This window comes from Halichoerus grypus, chromosome 12 (genome assembly GCF_964656455.1).
Source record: "Halichoerus grypus chromosome 12, mHalGry1.hap1.1, whole genome shotgun sequence".
NCBI lineage: Eukaryota > Metazoa > Chordata > Mammalia > Carnivora > Phocidae > Halichoerus > Halichoerus grypus.
Window position 1 is genome coordinate 38995808 of NC_135723.1, and position 20150 is coordinate 39015957.

The 20150-nt window shown below is 41.4% G+C and overlaps 1 protein-coding gene across 12 annotated transcripts in view; it reads left to right on the forward strand.

The window, feature by feature from the left end:
• Nucleotides 1–20150, forward strand: part of PPP1R9A (protein phosphatase 1 regulatory subunit 9A) — a 297767-nt gene that overhangs the window by 269244 nt on the left and 8373 nt on the right. For 6 of the 12 annotated variants that reach the window (XM_078059275.1, XM_078059274.1, XM_078059272.1 and 3 more), the window contains 5 exons: nucleotides 6047–6134; nucleotides 6243–6326; nucleotides 16261–16459; nucleotides 18494–18613; nucleotides 19482–19505. In XM_078059275.1, coding sequence (XP_077915401.1) covers nucleotides 6047–6134; nucleotides 6243–6326; nucleotides 16261–16459; nucleotides 18494–18613; nucleotides 19482–19505 — 515 coding nt within the window. Of the gene's footprint in view, nucleotides 1–6046; nucleotides 6135–6242; nucleotides 6327–16260; nucleotides 16460–18493; nucleotides 18614–19481; nucleotides 19506–20150 lie in introns of those variants that run through there. The other 6 variants (XM_036115680.2, XM_036115674.2, XM_078059277.1 and 3 more) reach the window with 4 other exon arrangements.

Genomic DNA, 20150 nt, shown 5'->3' on the forward strand with positions numbered 1-20150 from the left:
CCATTTTATACCTACCAGATTGCCATAAATATTAAAGTCTGATGTTACCAAATGCTGGAAACTATGTGAAACAACCAGAGATTGAAGAGTTTTCATTGTGCCAGTGGAAGTGTAAATTGGGGCAAGCTCTTTGGAAACAATTTGGCATTGATCTAGTAAGGTCAAAAGTGTGCATGCCCTATCACCCAACCAGGTGTGTGTATGAAATATGCTCATTAGACTGGGCTGACCGACGAATAGCCCATTTCACGGCAGCACCCCTGCTACTTGGGCACTTTTGTGTCCCTCCAGGACTCTCCCTCCCTACTTCCCAAGAAACGGACCCCAGTATCGTTAAAATGTTACGACATTGCAGGGGATGATACAATATGGATTAACGGAGTCGAATCTACCTTCATTATCCTCAAAATCCAATTTGAGGAATAACATTCTGTAAAATTCTTGAGTCCCTGGCTATGTGAGATTAATCTGTTCAGAGCTGCACTCAGCAGAGGTCAGGTATGGTTAACCTTATTTCCCTCCTTGTGTTGGTGTGTTTGTTCACATGTGAGGTTCTTAGAACTCATTGGCTCATCAGTAGAGGAACTAGAATGAGGTTCAACAAGACCTCATGTTTACATTCTTGCCTAACACTCCACTCCAGGAAAATTGTGTTCTTCTCCAAACCCAGGTTAAATCTCACCTCCTTTAGTGGACTCTTAGTACACTCGCCCCATTCCCAGGCAGAGTGAATTATTCTCTTCTCTCTGATCCCACAGAAATTTTCACATTGTTATTTCTGCTTCTATCACTTTGTGTATGATAAGTGATCTAGTTGTCAAGGATGAACCAGTTTTCTCATTCATCTTTTTCATCTTTATATTCTTGGTCCCCAGCAAAGAGTATGGCATATAATCGATGCTTCATAAGTTTCTTGGATAAATTACCAGGAGGTCTCTCCAGATAACCAATGCAGGTCATCAAACCAAATCTGGCCCCCATGTGTTTTATAAATAAAGTCTTATTGGAACACAGCCATACTCATTTAGCTATATACTGTCTACTGTCAAGCCACAATAAGCAGAGTTGAGGAGTTGTGACAGAGTATAGCCCACAGACCTCAAATATTTGCTCTCTGGCCCTTTACAGAAAAAGCTTGCTGACCCCTGGTCTAGGCGTTCATTTTCTTCTACTCATGATTGCTGGGTAAACTCTGAAAATGTCTTAGTCCCTGGTTGCCATTTATCTAGATTTTTAAAAAATAATATACCATTATTTTTGGTCTATTAAGTTACTACAAGGTAATAATTAAGTTACAGCTGTACTTGACTACAATTTCAAGGCTAACAAAATGCTGGTATTACTGAACAACTAATTGAAGTTGGGTGTTTTCTAAATTGCATCGGTACCACATTCGCGAATCGTCATTTTGTTGTCGTATTTGAGGGACCTCGGTGGAAAGTGGGGTAGAAAGAGCCCCTTGGTAACTGGATAAATGATAAACTTCTAACACCATTTCAGTTAAAGCAAGCAGAATTGTAAGACTACTTCCAGAGATTTTTAAGACAAGTTATATGACAGTAGAAAGCATGAAAATATTTTTCTCATGCTTATTCTTTGAGTAGCCTGATAATAACGTTTTGGTCTCTGGACTTCCATAGCAATGGACCTTTGTTCAGACAAGGTTAAGAAGAGTAAATTAGCACTATCATTTTCTACTTGTGATTTCTAGAGATTCTAAGTTTATATGTGGCTGTTAGCATGTGGCCTGACACAGAACATGCCTTCAAAAATATTCGCTGAATTAATGTCCTGGCAAGTAGAACCTGGCTTTGCAAAATCTTTACAGGATTCATTTATTATTGATATATTACATTAGGTCCTTATATGTATAGAAATAGTAAATTTTATCATTGCTCAGAGGAGGTTATATCCAGCTGAGATTGGTAAAGAAGATGACAAAGAATGTACAATTCGAGTGACCATCGAAGGACTTGGGGGGGAAGAAGGACAGCCAAGGAAGGCGGATAAGGATGGAGGTGGCATTAGCAGAGACAGGCACACATGAGATGGGTTGAAAGCCTGCCTGAAGTGAAGCAGTTGGTTTATGCAGGTTAAATGGTTGCAATAAAATTGAACAGCTATTTGAAATTAGATCTAGAATTTAAGTGCCTTCAATACCTCACTGTATCACTAGGCAACCACAGATGTTTGAACAGAGGAATAAAAAGGAAAAAAAAAGAACATGAGGTGTGGGAAAGATGAGTCAGGAGATGCAGGGAGAGATGTCCTCGAAGGAGGAGCAGTAGACAATGAGGGAAAGAGTGACACAAGAGCCCATGAAACACAAGCTGCCTAGTTACAGGGGAAGAAAGTGAGGAGCTCAAAACTGACGACAGGGTCTCTAGCCTCAGGAAATATGGCCCTTTCATTAGGAGAAACAGAAATCAGAAATATGGGGTGAAGACAATTAACTCATTTTTTAAGGGCATTTTTTAAAAAGATTTCATTTGTTTATTTGACAAAGAGAGCACAAGCAGGGGGAGCGGCAGAGGGAGAGGGAGAAGCAGACTCCCTGCTGAGCCCGACATGGGGCTTGATCCCAGGACCCTGGGATCATGACCCAAGCCAAAGGCAGACGCTTAACTGACTGAGCCACCCAGGCGCCCCTTAACTCATGTTTTTAATGAAGAAGGTGGTGAGCTCAGGAGACCAGCTGGGCTAGGGGGCAGATTTGGGAGTCCCCAGAGGAAAGGAAGAGGTCAAGAGTCTGGGGCCCATGAGAGGAAGGAGAGTGCAGTACAAGAAAAGACCGTCACATGTACCCTTCAAAACTCAAGGCCAGGGGCACCTGGGTGGCTCAGTCGTTAAGCGTCTGCCTTAGGCTCGGGTCATGATCCCGGGGTCCTGGGATCGATTCCCGCATCGGGCTCCCTGCTCAGCCTGGAGCCTGCTTCTCCCTCTCCCACTCCCCCTGCTTGTGATCCCTCTCTCGCTGTGTCTCTCTCTGTCAAATAAATAAAATTTTAAAAAAAACTGAAGGCCAGGTTGCCAAAGCTTGAAGCTGCCACACCCGACCTGGGGGCTCAGACTTCTGATTGCTCTTGAAGGTAGTGTTGGAGAGATTTCAAAAGCCTAATGGAAATTTTACATAAAGCTAAATAAATAAACAAAAACAAGTCACTTTTTTTTTTCTTTTCCTGAAATCATACCAATCCAGTGTTGGTTTTTGTGCAGACTGGAAGTTCTAATGTGCATTAAGGATGGATTTGATTGATTTAAAATAGGGAAGTGCATTATTACTTAATCTTGCCTCTTCAGCCTTTTGAAAGCATTCATTTAAGTGTTCCTTGGAACACACTTTGGCAAATGTATGAGATAATGATGTGAGGTTGCCTAGCAGCAGGCTCTGTAATGGGCAGAATCAGGCTTTTAGTCCCAAGATGTCCAAATAACTGCAACACTAAGAGGTTACAGAGTGTTTCCATGTACATTGTCTCATCTGGTCCTCTCACCACTAGTTAAAACATTGCCCTGCTACCTCTAATTCAGAAAATAATTAGGCAGTCTCCTTTTAAACTTTGCACAGTCCTAGCCATTAAGAGTTGCTTTAGGATTGATCTGGAGGAATCCGGCACTTTTTTTTTTCCTTCGGCTTCTATTAAGAAAATTGAAATCCGGCTTTTTTTTTTTTTTTATTGTCCATTAGCAAAATCACCTCAGAAGGGGTTTGTGCCATGTCTTTGGATTTTCTTTATGTGTCTGCCTCACATCTGTGGCTCTTTAATTCAGATACCCAGCATAATGATGCCAATATCCATAATAAATATTTGAGGCTAGAAGTGGATTTTCACAGGGACATATTTCTGACTCATGTTATTTCAGTATGTACATTCCAAGGGATTGATTGTTGTAATCCAAGTATCATTAACTAAAAATGTGAAGAGCTTATTGCTAAAAATCCTTAGAGAGTTTGTAAACATCCTGTGCTGCCACTTTAGAGCTTTGAACATAAACTCCTAAATAAAAACTGCGTGTGCAATTCATGTTTTGTGTGTGTGTTTGGAAATTTATCCTGAAACACAAATAGGAGCAAAACTAATTAGCAGGGTTAATTAAACACTTCTGTAGGAGCACTGTTCTCTCTACAGTCCATGCCAGAAAGTTGCTGGAATATTTTTAATTTTACAAAGATAGAGACAGACACCAACAGACAGCTAGGAAGGAGTAGTTTCACACACAAGGTTGCATCAAATTTAACACACCCTTTGTTAATCATCTCAGATCACTGGGCATGCTGAAACGGGACACTGAACAACATCCTTTGCTAAACAGTTCCAGGTAGAGCCGTAAGAATTATCTCCCGGGTCCAAGGAGGAATAAGTGCCACCCGTGGAATCCAGCTCCTGCATTTGCCATTGAACTCCATTCCCAAAGCCTCTCCTCTGATTGGTTTTTTGGCGTCATGTTGAGTGTTCCCATCCCCCAGCAGCTGCTGCCCTTGGGAGCCAGCATAACTCAAAGAGGCAAAGATCATTGAGCTCCAAACACTGAGGAAATTTTGGCATCTTCCCTATCACAGGAGGCCAGCCAAGTTGTACTCCTACCCAACCTGAGAGAAACCTTTCAAAGACGTAAATGTTTTATAGCTGAGCCCCAGCTTAAGAAGTCTCCCCCATGCTCTGCCCTCTTCTGTCCCAGGACTGGTCAGAGGCCATTTGCAAGGGAGAGACCAGAAGAGAAAGCTTTGACTCTCACTTTCTCCCCTAAATCTCCCAGACTCTCAGGGGTCATTTTCTGTATTGGAGGTATGGGGGAAGTGGGCTGGGTTCCTGTCAGAAGGCACCAAAACCCAAAGGCAGGGCAGGCGTGGAGGACAGAGCCTGGCATTTGAAGCAAAGAGTTGGAGCCAGAGAAGGAACAAAAGGAAAGTCATGTTGGTCCCTGCTTTGAATGTAAAGAATTATTTGATAGTGTTTATTCTTCCTTATTTTGCTCATTCCAGTATATTTGAAGCTAAAACTCTTTGTTTGTTTAATTTTATTATATTACGTTATGTTAGTCACCATACATTACATCTTTAGTTTTTGATGTAGTGATCCATGATTCATTGTTTGCATATAACACCCAGTGCTCCATGCAATACGTGCCCTCCTTAATACTCATCACTGGGCTAACCCATCCCCTCACCCCCCTCCCCTCTAAAACCATCAGTTTGTTTCTCAGAGTCCATAATCTCTCATGGTTCATCTCCCTCTCCGATTCCCCGCCCCCTTCATTTTTCCCTTCCTACTATCTTCTTTTTTTTTTTTTTTTTAACATATAATGTATTATTTGTTTCAGGGGTACAGGTCTGTGACTCATCAGTCTTAACACAATTCACAGCGCTCACCATAGCACATACCCTTCCCAATGTCCATCACCCAGCCACCCCATCCCTCCCACCCCCCACCACTCCAGCAACCCTCAGTTTGTTTCCTGAGATTAAGAGTCTCTTATGGTTTGTCTCTCTCTCTGGTTTCATCTTGTTTCATTTTTCCCTCCCTTCCCCTATGGTCCTCTGTCTTGTTTCTCAAATTCCTCATATCAGTGAGATCATACGACATTTGTCTTTCTCTGATGGACTTATTTCGCTTAGCATAATACCCTCTAGTTCCATCCACGTCGTTGCAAATGGCAAGATTTCGGGTTTTTTGATGGCTGCATAATATTCCATTGTATAGATATACCACATCTTCTTTATCCATTACTCTGTTGATGGACATCTTGGCTCTTTCCATAGTTTGGCTGTTGTGGACATTGCTGCTATAAACATTGGGGTGCACATACCCCGAAGCTAAAACTCTTTGTGATGGGTATTGGGCCTCTGTCCAGCAGGACCTCTCCTGGCTTAACTGAACATTCCTCAACATAGACATGTTTCCTGTGGCTTTAGAAAGGCATACATTATTTTCTTTTACACTTTGGAATTGGGGTAAAGTCCTTAGATTCAGAGATGCACTGACTTTTGACTCATGGCCTTAAAAAGAATAGTAATTGGTCTTTTTCACATGTGTGTATATCCTAGATGGTGCCAAAGGTCCCAAATCACTAAGGGCATCCAGTTCACTGGTGGTACAAGGAGGAAAAATTAAGCGCAAGTTTGTGGATCTGGGGTAAGCATTTCATGATGTAAAAAACAAACCCTCTGTAAAAAAAAAAAAAAAAAAAAGCTAAGAGAGAAAATGTCAGTTTCCCTTTCTGACTGTGTGCTGTCATTATAGGGCACCTTTGCGAAGGAATTCCAACAAGGGAAAGAAATGGAAAGAAAAGGAAAAAGAAGCCAATAGGTTTTCTCCAGGTAGCAGGTACGGGTGGGTGATCTCAACTTTCTGGCCCCCCTCCTCCCATGGTTAACCAAAATCAGTGGTCAGGATCTATGAGCTGAAGTGATCCACCTAGAGGTGAGATGGAAGAGAAATTGCACAATCAGTTTATATTTGTCCTACCCCAGTTGTAGTCTACACTGGCGTCGGGTATATCCATTGGCTTAATTGCAGAATTATGGTCACATGAATGGTTTCAATAAATGTTTATCTAAATACAGCATAAATATATCTATGTGATACGTCACTTATGCATATTTCAGGGTCTTTACCTGGCTACCCACAACACTAATGTCCTCTTTTTTGTCAAGTCTGAAAGGGTAATTTTACATTGAAGTACCTTGTTGGTTTTCAGCGCTATTCTGTCCACATGTGAGAAGGACCTTCATCTCTTGCTGGACTCAGCTATTCAATTGATTTTCTTCAGGCCCTACCAACTATTCTTATCAATAAAGACTTCCCTATCAAAAAGTGAGCTTCGTACTGCATGTTGTCAAGTCTTCCCAATTTTATTCTGAGATTACATAATTTTAAGTTTAAATTTGTATCGAGAAGCAATAAGGCATGGAGCTTGACTGCCTGGGTTTGGATCAGAGCTCTCCTAGTTATTACCTTTAAAATCTTGGACAAATTCTTTAACCTGTTTGCCTCCATTTTCTTGTGTGAAATAAGGGTAAATAACGGGATCTACCTAATAACTTTAGAGTAAGGATTAAGTACGTTTTCATACAAAGCATGTCAAATGGTACCTGGCACGTAGGAGGTATTTAAAAATAATAATAATTAAGATAACAGTTTGCTATCATTATTACTTGCAAGTTACAGTTTTACAGAGCAGTTTTACAGGTATCACTTTAGTCGATCCTTATAATAAGGTTGGGAGGCCAGAGAATGATACCATACTTTATTAAGAACCTCACCTTTGTAGAATTTAATTGATTTGCCCACGATTATGCAGCAGGCAGTTAACTCAACGGGGCTTGTGCCTCCGTCCAGATGCCTTTGCAACACAACACCTCCCCTCCACTTGTTTATGCATTGAATGATGCGGAAATCTCTTCACGAAATTTGGGAATCACCCCAACGGCAGTAGACTAAGGAAGAAACAGAATGCTAACAATAAAAGATCATCAAATCATTTGGGGACCACTGATCCATTTTATAGGTCGTCCTCTATGTTTCTTTTTCTTCTTTTCCTTTTTTCTGGCAATACCACTTGGTGAGAAATTGTACCTTCTTCCTGGGATTATAGGAGAGTGGGGTCAGGGATGAGAAGAGGGAATTCCCAAATTAATTGTGTTAGTCTGTTGTGGTGGTTTGATCCTGTACGGTGGAGAAAGGGTAAAAAGCTCTGTTTATATCGAGGACACTGGTCTTGGGAAAAATAAGTCCATGACCCAACTCAAAAGCAATTTAACTTTATGTGGTTTTGGAGTGAGAAATATAAAACAGTCTGCTGTGTGCTTTAAAATTAAGAATAGGAAACGATCAAGTATACTCAGGATAAGATACAATAAAAAGTGCAAGTGTTTCAGGGAGAGAGAGATGCCCAGATGCACATCGGGAGAGAAGCTGGGACACTTCCGTAGTAAACAGTGCCCTCCTTTTGGCCCCTGGACTTCTGAGGCAGTCACTTCCTCTCACCTTGAGGCTCCACCTGGAAAGGGATGGAAGGAAGCATCCAGCAGTGGGGAGAAGGTTTGACATGAATTTCATCATAGTAGCCAGAGGCTCTCACCTCCCTGTACAAACAGGTGAAAAGCAAGCAAATCTTGATTCTCTTGGCGGGCACGCACCTTACTCTAGGCCAGCCCCAGGGAGTCAAGGGTGGGCTGTCACTGCAGCGAATGCCAACTTTGGAACCAGCAGCCAGCCAGCTCAGTATTTTTAAAATACTAACCCTGAAGTCTTTCTGCTTCACTGGTCACAAGTATTTACACATGTACCAATGCTACAAAATAGTTTTCAATTGGAATCATAATTTTATAATTATCTGTAGTCATAGTAGAATTTTGACAGGCCTGACAGGAATTCATGTAATTGAAATAATAGAAGAACAAGGGAAGAAGAGGGAGGACTTCTTCTGTTTCACAGAATAATTTTTTGAGCTATCACAGTAGTTGGTTAATGCTAATCAAATCTAATGACAGCCTCTCTGCTGCTGTATAGATTGATAATGGGCCCAGAACCTTTTAAAACATAGGTCAGAAAACAGAGTTACTGCCCAGTAGGGGCTTCACGCAACTGCGTTGGTTTCACAGGGCCCCCGAAGGTGGGTGGGTGGTAAGCACCGTCAGCTTCAGGGTCCCACTGCAGTTGCGGGGGACTGGGAATAAACTCATCACCTCTGTGAAGCTTTCTCAGAAAAGAGAGGGAATGATTCATGAATTGAGTTAGTGATCTTATCTCTTAGGCTTTTCATTATTAGGCTGTAAAAATCAGATGAGGTCATTCAATCAGTTCTAGCCTGAGGCTGCAGGACTTTAAAGAGGCAAGACCGGAGGTTTGCTAAATTCGGTCTTGGTTTTAGTTTTTTCCTTCCTCAAGAGTTAAGAGTTTACTTTATTGTATTCCTTGGGGAGACCTAATGACTCACATGCACGACCAACATGAAACAAATAGATGAGGTTCAATAATTATAATAATAAATAAACCCTACAAAAAATATGGCTCGGTTCTAGCCTTTTCACATATGTGCTCAGCGAACATTCTGGTTTAAACAGGCAGCGTAGCAAACAACAGAAGCAGGAAAGTGAGTGAGTTGTCAGAGCTTGTTGACAAAGAGTAAAAAGACTGTCCTCATTTTAGAGCGAGTTGCCACTGATGTAAGTAGAGTACCTGCTTTGGAGCTCTGTGGGAGAAGCTCCTGGTTGAGTGGCAGAATGGAAGAGCGTGTAAGCAGTTATGTGCATCTCAGAACAAGGCTAGACGGTGGCGTGTGGGAGAACGACAGGAAGAGAGATGGCACACCTTTGTGGAGGTGAATTTGCATTCCCCTTACAAGTGTCAACTGTGGAAAAAACACTGTGCTGGAATCCAAGTATTCATCCTGACTTTGCCATAGGTAAGGCTCTGAATTTCCTAGACCTTGGTTTCCCACCAAAAAATAATCAGATGGGTTAAAACTACATGGTCTCCAACTCCCCAACCATCTCTGTCTGTACTATCCAATATGGTAGCCTCTAGTCAGATGTGGCCATTGAGCACTAGAAGGAAGTGGCTAGTCTATATTGAGATGTGTTGTAGGAGAAAATGCATGCAGGATTTCAAAGACTTAGTATGAAAAAAAAAGAATGTGAAATACCTTATTAAAAATTTTATAATACTGATTACTTGTTGAAATAATAATATTTTGAATATTTGGGGTTAAATAAAATACAAATTAATTTTACCTCTTTTTTTATGTGGTTACCAGAAAATTGTGATTTATATATGTAGTTCATATTATATTTCTATTGGACAGTGTTGATCCATATGATTCTATGAAAAACATCCTCTTTTGAGTTCTAACTCATTCCGTTGATCTATAAATTGGCATTTTTCCTCTTTATTTTTTTTACTTTTTTATTGAAGTATAATTAATATACAGTATTATATTAGTTTCAGGGATACAATATAATGATTCAACAATTTCTATGTATTACTCAGTGCTCATCACGATACATGTGCTCTTGTTTGTCTATTCTTTTTTAAATCTATAGCTACTCTTCTGTGTTCCCAATATAATTTCTTTATACACAGAGGTACAAAAGATGTAACAGTATAATTTATTTTAAAGGCAAATTCGATGGTGAAGAATAAGATAAAGCAAAAAGTAACATTGCTACTTAAAATATAACATCTTCAACAATACTGTCATATGTGCCTGAAGAGAAGAGCACCTCACCACTGCCTAAACTTGACCCACAGAGGCACCCCAAAAAGGAGCCAAAATTTCTTTAAAAAAAAATTATTTAAAAAACAGGAAACAAAATGCAGTTGTAAATGGCCAGAGGAGAATGGCGAAATAATTTCAACCTGGCAAGTTTCAAAGCGAGCGTTTAAGGCATGAACAATGATAATGAAAACTCAGTAAAGCCCCTATGGAGTGCTTAACTTTGACAGTAACACTTCTGCAGGTTCTCCCCTTCACTTGATAGTTTTAATGCCCAAAGATGGCTTTCCTTAAAAAGAGGATTATTTGGGTTATAAATTAAAAGTAAGTGATTCAAGTCTCCAGTTTTAAAACCTACCTTTTTTCGAGTTTCAGTTCATCTTACAAATCTTGTCATTTTGTTTATACATCTAGTAAAATTTTATAAAAAATTTATAGAGACCCTTGAATAATATTAGCTTGGCCTCAGTAAAGCGGTCTTGTTCCCCCTGTAATTGTCTATCCTGTTTTTAGAAAATTGCACTTATAAATTTAATCAGTTCTGTTTTCTTTTTAAGTACGTCCCCGTGCTTGAAAGCTGACAAACTTTGACATTCCTAACACATCAACACTCTTCCACTTGAAAAAAACTCTTGAAAATCTAGTCGATTAAAATGGTAACATAGTGGCTGTAAACATCCAGTGCTCTTATCACTTTGATTATTTTTCATCTTAACCAGTTAAATATATTAAGATAGAATCAATAGACAGACTTCTCTCTCAGATTTCTGATAATACAAATTTTCTTAAATCCTAAGCAATATATTTATTATTCCTAAACCTAACATTTTTGTTTTGAAATATCAAATTTTTATTTACATAATCATCTTGCTGTTTCATTTTAAACCTTCCCAGGATGGGGAGGACTCATTAAGGGAACAGTTTCTCCATCTCATATGAATGCAGAGGGGGCACAAAAGACCTTTTCCCTTCTACCCTCTGGGGTTTTCCAGCTGGAATCCTATAAATTAGATTGACAGAAGACAGGTTAACAAGGGAAAAGCATACAAATTGATTTAATGTAAGTTTTGTGTGATGCAGGAACCTTTATCAGGAACTGAAGACCAAAGAAGTGGTTAAGCGTGAGCATTTTAAGACTGGGTTTGTTGAAGAGTGCAAAGTCTTGGAAAAAATGTGAGAGGACAAAAGGGTATGAACTAAGGGTAGTAAATAGTGGGAAACTTCGCAAGGCCTCTTCGTTCCCCAAAGCATTGTTCCTTCAGATCCCTCTTGGTATCCCTCCATCTACAGATAAGGATGTTCCTTTCCTCCAGGTATGGGGAGGGCACCTCTCCCGTAAGATCTTATGATCTGCTTTGGGGGCAATGGGGAGGTCAGAGAACCCTTCACGTACCTGCCATTTCTCAAATTCCTTCACCTTAAAATATTTGCTGTGCTAAGTTGTCAGGTTCTGTGGTAGCATGTCCAGAACCCTGTAAGAAATTAAGGTTCAGCACTACAGTGACCATCTCAGGTGGGTTGTTGGTTATTAATCGGAGCTTTGGACCATAACTCAGGGTCGAAGCAGGATGTGTCAGTGGTGGTTGGCCTGACCTGCGGTTGGACACCTGCTTGTCCTAGCTGTTATCTTTGAGGGTCTCCAAGTGCCCTTCCAAAGGGGCTGGCTTTACAACCTCAGTCTCCTTAGTGGATGTTAGAACCTTACAGAATTACCTCATCTGATTTGAATAAATGGAAGTCTGCAACCCTTCCTCTGATTGCAGCTAACTTTCTTTAATTAACCTCCTTAACTACCTGCTTGAATTCTATATTCTGCTTATACTTTTTCTGTTCTGGCAGTTCCTGAACTCCTAATTATATCTTGATGACATTCAGTTCACACATCTTGTATTTAAAGTTAAGACAAATCAAAAAAAAAAAAATTGCTATGGAATGTTTACCTGAGCAACTTAATTTCGGGGTGCTGACCCCAGAATGAACTGATTTCAAGATGTATGTATTGGGTTAACTGCTCTGTAAGAGTTGTTAATTATAAACCATTTAAATGCCAGGAAACAGTGATTACCCCCACCTCATGCCACCCCCCCCCCCAGTGATAATTTAATATGACAGAGACTTAATTTGAAGCCATTCTTTTTCCCAGTTCCTAACAGTAAAACAATCAGGGTTACATCAGTGACCTGTAATTCCATTTTTACCAAAAATGATAGTGAGACATTACTGTACAAGTTAAAAAAGAAGATGAATTACAGAACACATACCTATTTTGATCCTCTGGAAGTTATTTTCAGATCCATGAAACACTCATTTCTACCAATCTTGATTTTTCAGGGGGACTATTAAGGATCTCTATGAAGCTTATGCACCCCAGACCATAACATGCTCTCAGAGTCAAAACTGTCTATGGAGGGAGGGAGAGAGGGAAGGGAGGAGAGAGGAAACGGAGGAAGGTAGTAAGGAGAGAAGGAAGAATTTTATGTTATTCTTAACAGATTTCTCCACCAAATGGGACAGGCTATGAGTGGTCAGTAATGGCATGACTGCTTCCAAGCTCTCTCTGCTCCTTTTGTAGGCCCAAGAGTTCAAATTGTCCAAAAGGAAATTGGTATTTATTTTAGAAAGCATGTCTGTTAAGCTGATAGATCTGTTAATTATGAAGTAATGGCGAGTTTGCTTTTTTTGATGAATATACTCTAGGTCCAAACCAATGGAAACATACTGACCATTCAGGATAGTAGGAGACACACGTTACCTCAGTTCATGGGGTTTTAGAGTCAAGGCTACCCAAAGATACAGCCTCAGCAGGGGCCCTGCCAGACCTCTTGGAGACCCGGAAAATTCTCTTCAAAGGATTCCAGGACCTGGTGGTTTGCAGTTGTGAGGACACTGGTTATTTCCTTAGAAGTGGGCTTTCTTTGCTTTCTATCTGACAGTTCCTCCAGTTCTTCCATCATCTTGTATAGAAAGCTGGAGAAGAAAGCCTCTGAATGTCCCCCGAAGCTGAGCTTCCGTGATGTCACTCATCACACTCACACTCTATAGGGCCTCGGGACCTGTCTTCAGCGCTGGATAACACAAGTCCTCATGGAATTATTAGTCTTGAATATTTTCCTGGCAGCGAGGCTCTTATGAAAGAGTTTAATTATATGTGGTCTTGAGATTTTGTTTGAAATGTTCCATGGTCAGAATTTGAACCCAAAGTCCTTTTCAAATAAGGCATTAGGATGACAGCAAGTAGGCAACAATATTCTTACTTCCCGGCTAATTAAAAAAAATGGGGATGGTGGTGGTTGTCCCAAAAGCATTGTTACAAAGGCAGTTCACTTGGGAGCAGGACAAGATAGTCATGCTGTCATTAATTATGGCCTGTTTATAAACTTTGAAACAATATCCATATATTTAAGCACCACTGTACCTTTTTGAATTATGAATGGAACTCTTAAAAAAAAACTTCCTTGCTACTTTGATTAATTGATTCAGAAATGAATAACCAAAGGGGGAAATAATCCGTAGGTCCAGTTTATCTCAGATATGTCCAATTACAAGAATGTAGGCCTGCAGAAAAAAATATTTTTTTGGTTCTGCACAGTTAGAGCTTTCTGGGCATTTTTACTAGACTGTGGAACCTGAGCTTAAAAGTCAAGCCTTAGAAGCTAAATTATGACTGGATAGATAGAACTGCAGAGATTTACCTCCCATGAGGTGTGTGGTTTCATTTTCAAGGAGTGGGATGGGGGGAGGGGATGAGACCCAGCTTCATGGAGACATTCCCAGGCTTGTTAAGCTGGAGACACTGGTCTTATCTCCCCCTAAGACATATATTACTTTCTGAAGGGTAAGAACCCAGGATCCTTCCCCAGTTGAATTTGTTTACATGAAGGCGATAAGATTTTTCTCCCTCTCCCAGAAGGGAGGTGGGGACAGCACTACTGTCCCTGTCTTTAATCTAATCATCCAGATTGGTCTTTTTTAGATTCCTCACCTGTAGACCAAGAATAGGATGACAACTGGCTTTCATTCTGTCACTCTGGAAAGACGAAAGTAGGGCATGGGGACCCAGTGCAATAATTTTCCGTAAGTAGTCACCCGTTCTCCAGAAACCTCATATTTGCATTCAGGAAAATAGAAATAAATGTAGATACTAAAAACTTGCAAGAGTCAGCTCAGACATGTGTTAACATGCAGATTCCAGGCGAACTCCTCCCTTCCTCTCTCCCAGATTCTACTTCGATAAGTCCAGGTGCCCAAGAATCTGTATATGAGCAGCTGCCCCGGGTGACTCTTACCGGACTTGTTTGGGAAACACCGCGCGGGTCCACGACCCAGGAATAGAAAGTGCTTCTTACAGAAGACCAGTCTGCCTCTGCTAGTGTGGTCTCTTAAGTCCAGTTATTGTTCCCCCTCTACCCCATGTTTTAATGGCAAGTAAGTAGACTTCGGGATACAGAATTTTTTTAGTTTAGACTTTAGGATGAGATTGAAGGTTGACACATCTCTCGTTGGGCTTTCTCTGTTATCCTTACAGTCCCCTTTATTGTTTTTTTTTTAAAAAAGAATTCACCATCGTAATCATCAGATATCCTGGAATCTTTAAATGACATGTCATTATACTCACCCAACCTGTGATCTCAGTATTCTGCCAAAACTTCACTGGCATCTCCGTTTTCTTTTGTCACTATTTTTATAATCCCTTTACATTTGTAGATTGCTTTGCAGTTAACAAGATGCTTTTACATTTATTGTCCCATTGGAGTCTCACAGTAACTTTGGAAAGAACAGAAACGGTTAGGAGTTACACTGTTTATGTAAATTTGAAATATATTTTGAAATATTTGAGGTATATAATATTTAAGAATATTTGGAGTGCGACGTGAGAAGACTGAAGTCCAGTATGCGTGTGGGTCATGAGTTGTCTAGCTGTGGTGTGGAGGCACTTTTAATTGAAAGGCAATCTCTTTGTTGTCATGACATCAACAGCCAACAAATAATAGGCATTGTGTCAAATCTCCTTTGGACATATTGAGGGTTGACCTCTTCCCAGATGCACAGAAACCACTGCCCATTCCTGCCTCAGCTCTTGAAAATTCTTTTTCTCTAACCAAAAGATAAATATAAATACGCAAGTACACGCACTGATAAAAACATCTGTTTTCAAACTGTGTTTCTCAAATGCCTTTGAATCCTTTAACTGTTAAACAATAACCATAGGCCTTTATACTTTCACAGTTTCCCAAGCACTTTCACGCATACTATCTCATTTAATTCTTAACAACCACATATGAGCTACATAAAATATCCACCTTTTACAGAGGAGAAATAGAGGCTGAGAGAAGGCTCAAGGCCCATGTATTCAAGAGGTGGCAGATCCGGGACCTCCAAGTAGAGTGTTAAGACCTGCAGTCCGGTCTCCTCCGAGGGGGTGTGAGGGTGATCGGCTGCAACATCTGTCACTCTGTTGATCACCTGGGTCGATTCAGCTGATGTGGCTGGCTAACACTCCGATTATGATGAAAAACCAATAAGGTGTGTGTTCTGCTTAAAGTGTCATAAGCCCTGAAATTTCCAAATTATTTAAATACATAATTTTCTAAAGTCCCAGACTCGTGGAAGCATGAGTTCAGAGAAGGCCAGCAAAGAATGCTGGCTAAGAGCTAATGTCACGGGCAGTGAGGCGCTGCTAGGTCACCCAAATAAGGGGACTGGTGTGGTGTGGTGGTTAACCCTAATAGCAGTTCCAGGAAGACGGTGCCCCTCTGACTTTAATTCATCCACATCCACTTAATAGACACATTTCATAAGAATTCACTATGGCAATAGCGATATGAAAATGTTGACCATTGTTCTAGAATCCATTGCGATGCAAAGAAGATAGCTACTAAGATTAATGTCCTAGTCAAAAATGCAAAATTTTTCCTCTATCGTGTAGAACCATTTGTCAAACTGTTACTTTGAACTTTATTCAGAGTCCCTTCAGAATTCAGTTCAACAAGTGTCACACCTGCCCTTCCTTTGTCTGACATGTGCATTTTTTCCATAAAACAGGATCTTCAGAGGCAGGCTGGAACACTGGAAACCCAAGCCGTCTCCCGTGCCGCACGCCTCCACCCGCTCGCCGTGCATGCCTTTCTCGTGGTTTAATGAGAGCCGAAAAGGATCCTATTCCTTCAGGGACCTGCCTTCACCTACAAGTCCCCTTCAGCCTTCTCCTGAAACTCTAATTTCAGATAAAAAGGGGTCCAAGGTAGAAAACACATGGATTTAAAAAGCAAACAAGAAAGCCCCAAATCCTTCCTCCTCTCCAGTCTTTTTTGGAAAGGATTCTCAACTTGTGTGTTTACTCTGGACCCGAGCAACCAATGTGATAACACTGCAATAAGCCACGCATGGTATTTCTTGTGTGGGGAAAAGGAAAGCCTCATTTAACCGTCACCTTCTTTAATGCTATTCCATTCTAGATTGTACGTTAATCTTTGATTTGCCTGTCTTTTCACATATTGCTATTTAATCTCAGTTTGACAGTTAAGCCATGCTGGGAAAGATGCATTTGAATCATGGAACAGTATGATAGATCTGTTTACCAAATATTCCACTTTAAATTACATTACAAGACTATTTTTATTGTGCTCTTCGAGATTTACTGGAAAACAAATAAATTTGGGACTGAATATGTGTTCAATATATCTAAGTGAAACTCTTTAAAACAAACCAATGCTGACATAGCACCCTTACTTACTTCTTCTTTTAAATCAAACTTCCATGTTGAAAAACTTAATAATCTCATCACCAAAGTTCTCTAACTTCAGCAGAATTAGAAAATATAATTGCATGGGTGTTGTTTGTTTTTAGATGCATGATGGTTATTTCCAGCATGACGCTGCAAACCTTACCTAACGTTTTAGTGAAACATACGGTGGCTAACGTTCACATGTTGTTTGGTCTCCTTTTATCTGTGTTCGCTTTTCTTTCTCAAACAGAAACGTGTGATTAATGTGACTTGAATTTAACTCTTTCCTTGAGGTCAGCGGCTCACAGGGTCTTGACAGGGCTTGGGGTTGTGTGTCTGTTGACCATATCAAATAGTAACGTGTTGTGTTAAATGCTCTCCTGCTTACATGTTCTCCTAGCCTCGCTCCACGTGCTCGGATTTAGTCTCCATGTCTGAAGTTTTAGCAAACCCTGGGGTTTGTTTGGAACTGAATTCTGCAGCCTCTGGCGTGGTAGTTATTTTTGACAACCGACTGAACTCAGTGGCAAGGGAGCCTCATGGAAAAGTAACGGGCCAGTTCCTAAGGAAGTGGAATATGGAACAAGATGGTGTTGGCCAAGGGTTTAGAGTTCCTCAGAAGCCAGTCATTCTAGAATTACTAGCAAAAGAAGCTTTGGCAGCAGTAGACCACTTGGATCTTGAAACATTTTCAGTATTGGATCTGAGAAATCTAAATGTAGTTTGAATAATTCTACCATTATCTTGCACTGGAGAGACTCCAGATTTGGTTTAAAGTATTTTCACAAATGCAGCCATGTGGTCATTCTGAGTTTACTTGACTTTAATAGCCACTGAACATTTTGATGAAGTTCTGGGGAAGTTTTTTGGTTTTTTTTTTTTCTTTTTACACCCCGCCTCCCAACTCCACCGGCCCCAGGCAATTAATTGGAGAGTGTATCTGTTCTGCAGCCTCTTCGGTGCCCTGCGGGCTGCGTAAGAGTTGTATTTTAGCATGTAACTACTAGTGTATTGTCAGACTGTGACCTCCCCCAGAACTCATCATCTTGAAGGTTATATCCAGAGGAGGATCTGCCATTTCTCACAGTATTTATCACGGCCAACAGCAAGTGCTCCTTTCCAGGGGGTGCTCAAGCTACCTTTGTAATATGGATGGCCATCTGTTCCTAATAACTCAGGCTCTCCACACCATCTTGTATTTTTACTTGCACTGTTACTCATCACGAGTAGGGTCAAAGAAGATAGGCTTATTAATATTACTCCTCTGAGCAGTTGCAGAGGATGATGAAGCCTGTATCCTTGAAGAGGGATTGAAGAATGATTTCTCCAAAACACCTATCCTTCCATCTGATGGAGAAAGCGCCCAGAATTCCCTATCAGTTACAAAAGGCCCAGCACTTTCCACCACCGCCGCTTGAAGGTCATCACCAAACTAAATCTGAATTTCTCCGAAGATGACTTTAAAGAGAACCTTTTTAGGACTTGGAAATACACCTACCTCTGGTTCCCTCACTGTGCTCATTTAACACTGAGCTTCATTTATTTTTACAGAATTTTACCTTCAACGATGACTTCAGTCCCAGTAGTACCAGTTCAGCAGACCTTAGTGGCCTGGGAGCAGAACCCAAAACACCGGGGCTCTCTCAGTCCTTAGCACTGTCGTCAGATGAGGTACGCTCGTGGCGCTCACACAGACCCGCTTTCTCAGGTCAAGCACTGTACCCGTCACCTATCCCCAGGAAAACGTTCTTAAGTAGATTTTGCATGTAAATCATCGGGACCATGGTTTCTTGTTTGATGTGAAATCTTGATTTCTCTCTCTTTTCTCTCTCTATCTCAACATGAAGGCAAAGTATTGTTTCTGAGCCCCTTGAAAGCTCTCCAGGGACCTCCCCCGCCTTACTCTGACTTCATTGAGAGGACTCTGAGCAGGGGGCTGGGGGTAGGAGGCTGGGCACCAGAGAGCAAGAATAGGGAGCAGCTCAGAAATCACAGGGGAGTTTACCGACCTTCCATCCCCTCTCTCCCTCGCCTCCCCCACCATCACCCTTACCCCCGCCCCGCCACCCTTACCCCCCCCACCCCTACCCCAAGTCGAGCGTGGCCCCTGATTGAGAACCACTGCAGTGGAGAGGGGAGAAAAACTGGGTGAGGATCACTTATTTAGAAGCCAGGGTCAAATTAGCATTGCCAAGAATTCCCCGAAGATCAGTGTGTTTTCAGAGAAACAGGAAATTGCATGAGTGATGGACTTAGTGCCCCAAGAGATACGGAGAGGACAGAAATGCCACTATTTAGGGCAGGGGGCCGGAGAAGGAGAAACACTGTACATAAAGATACTGTTGCTCCACATATTTGCTCTAAGTTATTTCTTCCCAACATGATTTTTGTTTTATAAAACTTTTTGTCTCTTAAATTTTTCTGCCCATACTCTTCAGGCCCGGTATGATTGTAATTTTACATCTTTGTACTATGTATGTCGTGTCTCCTATTTCTATGACACTTCTCTTTTTCATTCCTTCGTTGCTCCCTCACTCAGAGCCTGGATATGATAGATGACGAGGTGAGCTGTCAGTGGGCTGGGTGCGGTGGTTTCGGGGGTACTGGGGAACCTCCCCTTCTGTCTCTGCGAAATGATTTAAAACTCACACAGGACAAGAATACTTGTGTCTGTGGTGGAGGGTTTCCTGGTGTGAAATCATTTTGCTCTCTGCCCTTGTCTGTCCCAAAGTCGAAGAGATGTTTCTGAGGCAAGATGATCACCAGGTTCTACCTGCAGAGTCCCTCGATTGATCCCCCATCACCACTACCTTGACACGGTCCATTCTGTTCCACCTTCTCTGCCTTCATCTCGGCTTACCCCATCCTGCCCCACCCCGTCAGCGCTCCCCGAGGTGACTCCTGTCTGTCCTCTCAGGCCTGTCATCGCCTCCATCGCCTCTCAGCTTAGAGGTTCTAGGAACCGAGCTGCCCTCTGCGCTGGTCAAAGTGGTGTTCTGCACTGGGCAGAGCCTGAGATTCGGGATAAACCACAAACTGTGGAGCTCTCCCGGTCACTCGCTGCGTGCTCCGGACAGACACGTAGACTGGCTGAGCCTCACTTTACTCATTTATTAAAAGTCATTATGGACATTACCTGCCCCGCCTTCCTCACGGGTCTGCTTGGCCGCGCAAATGAAACCCTGGCTGCAAGATTTCCCCTCACAAT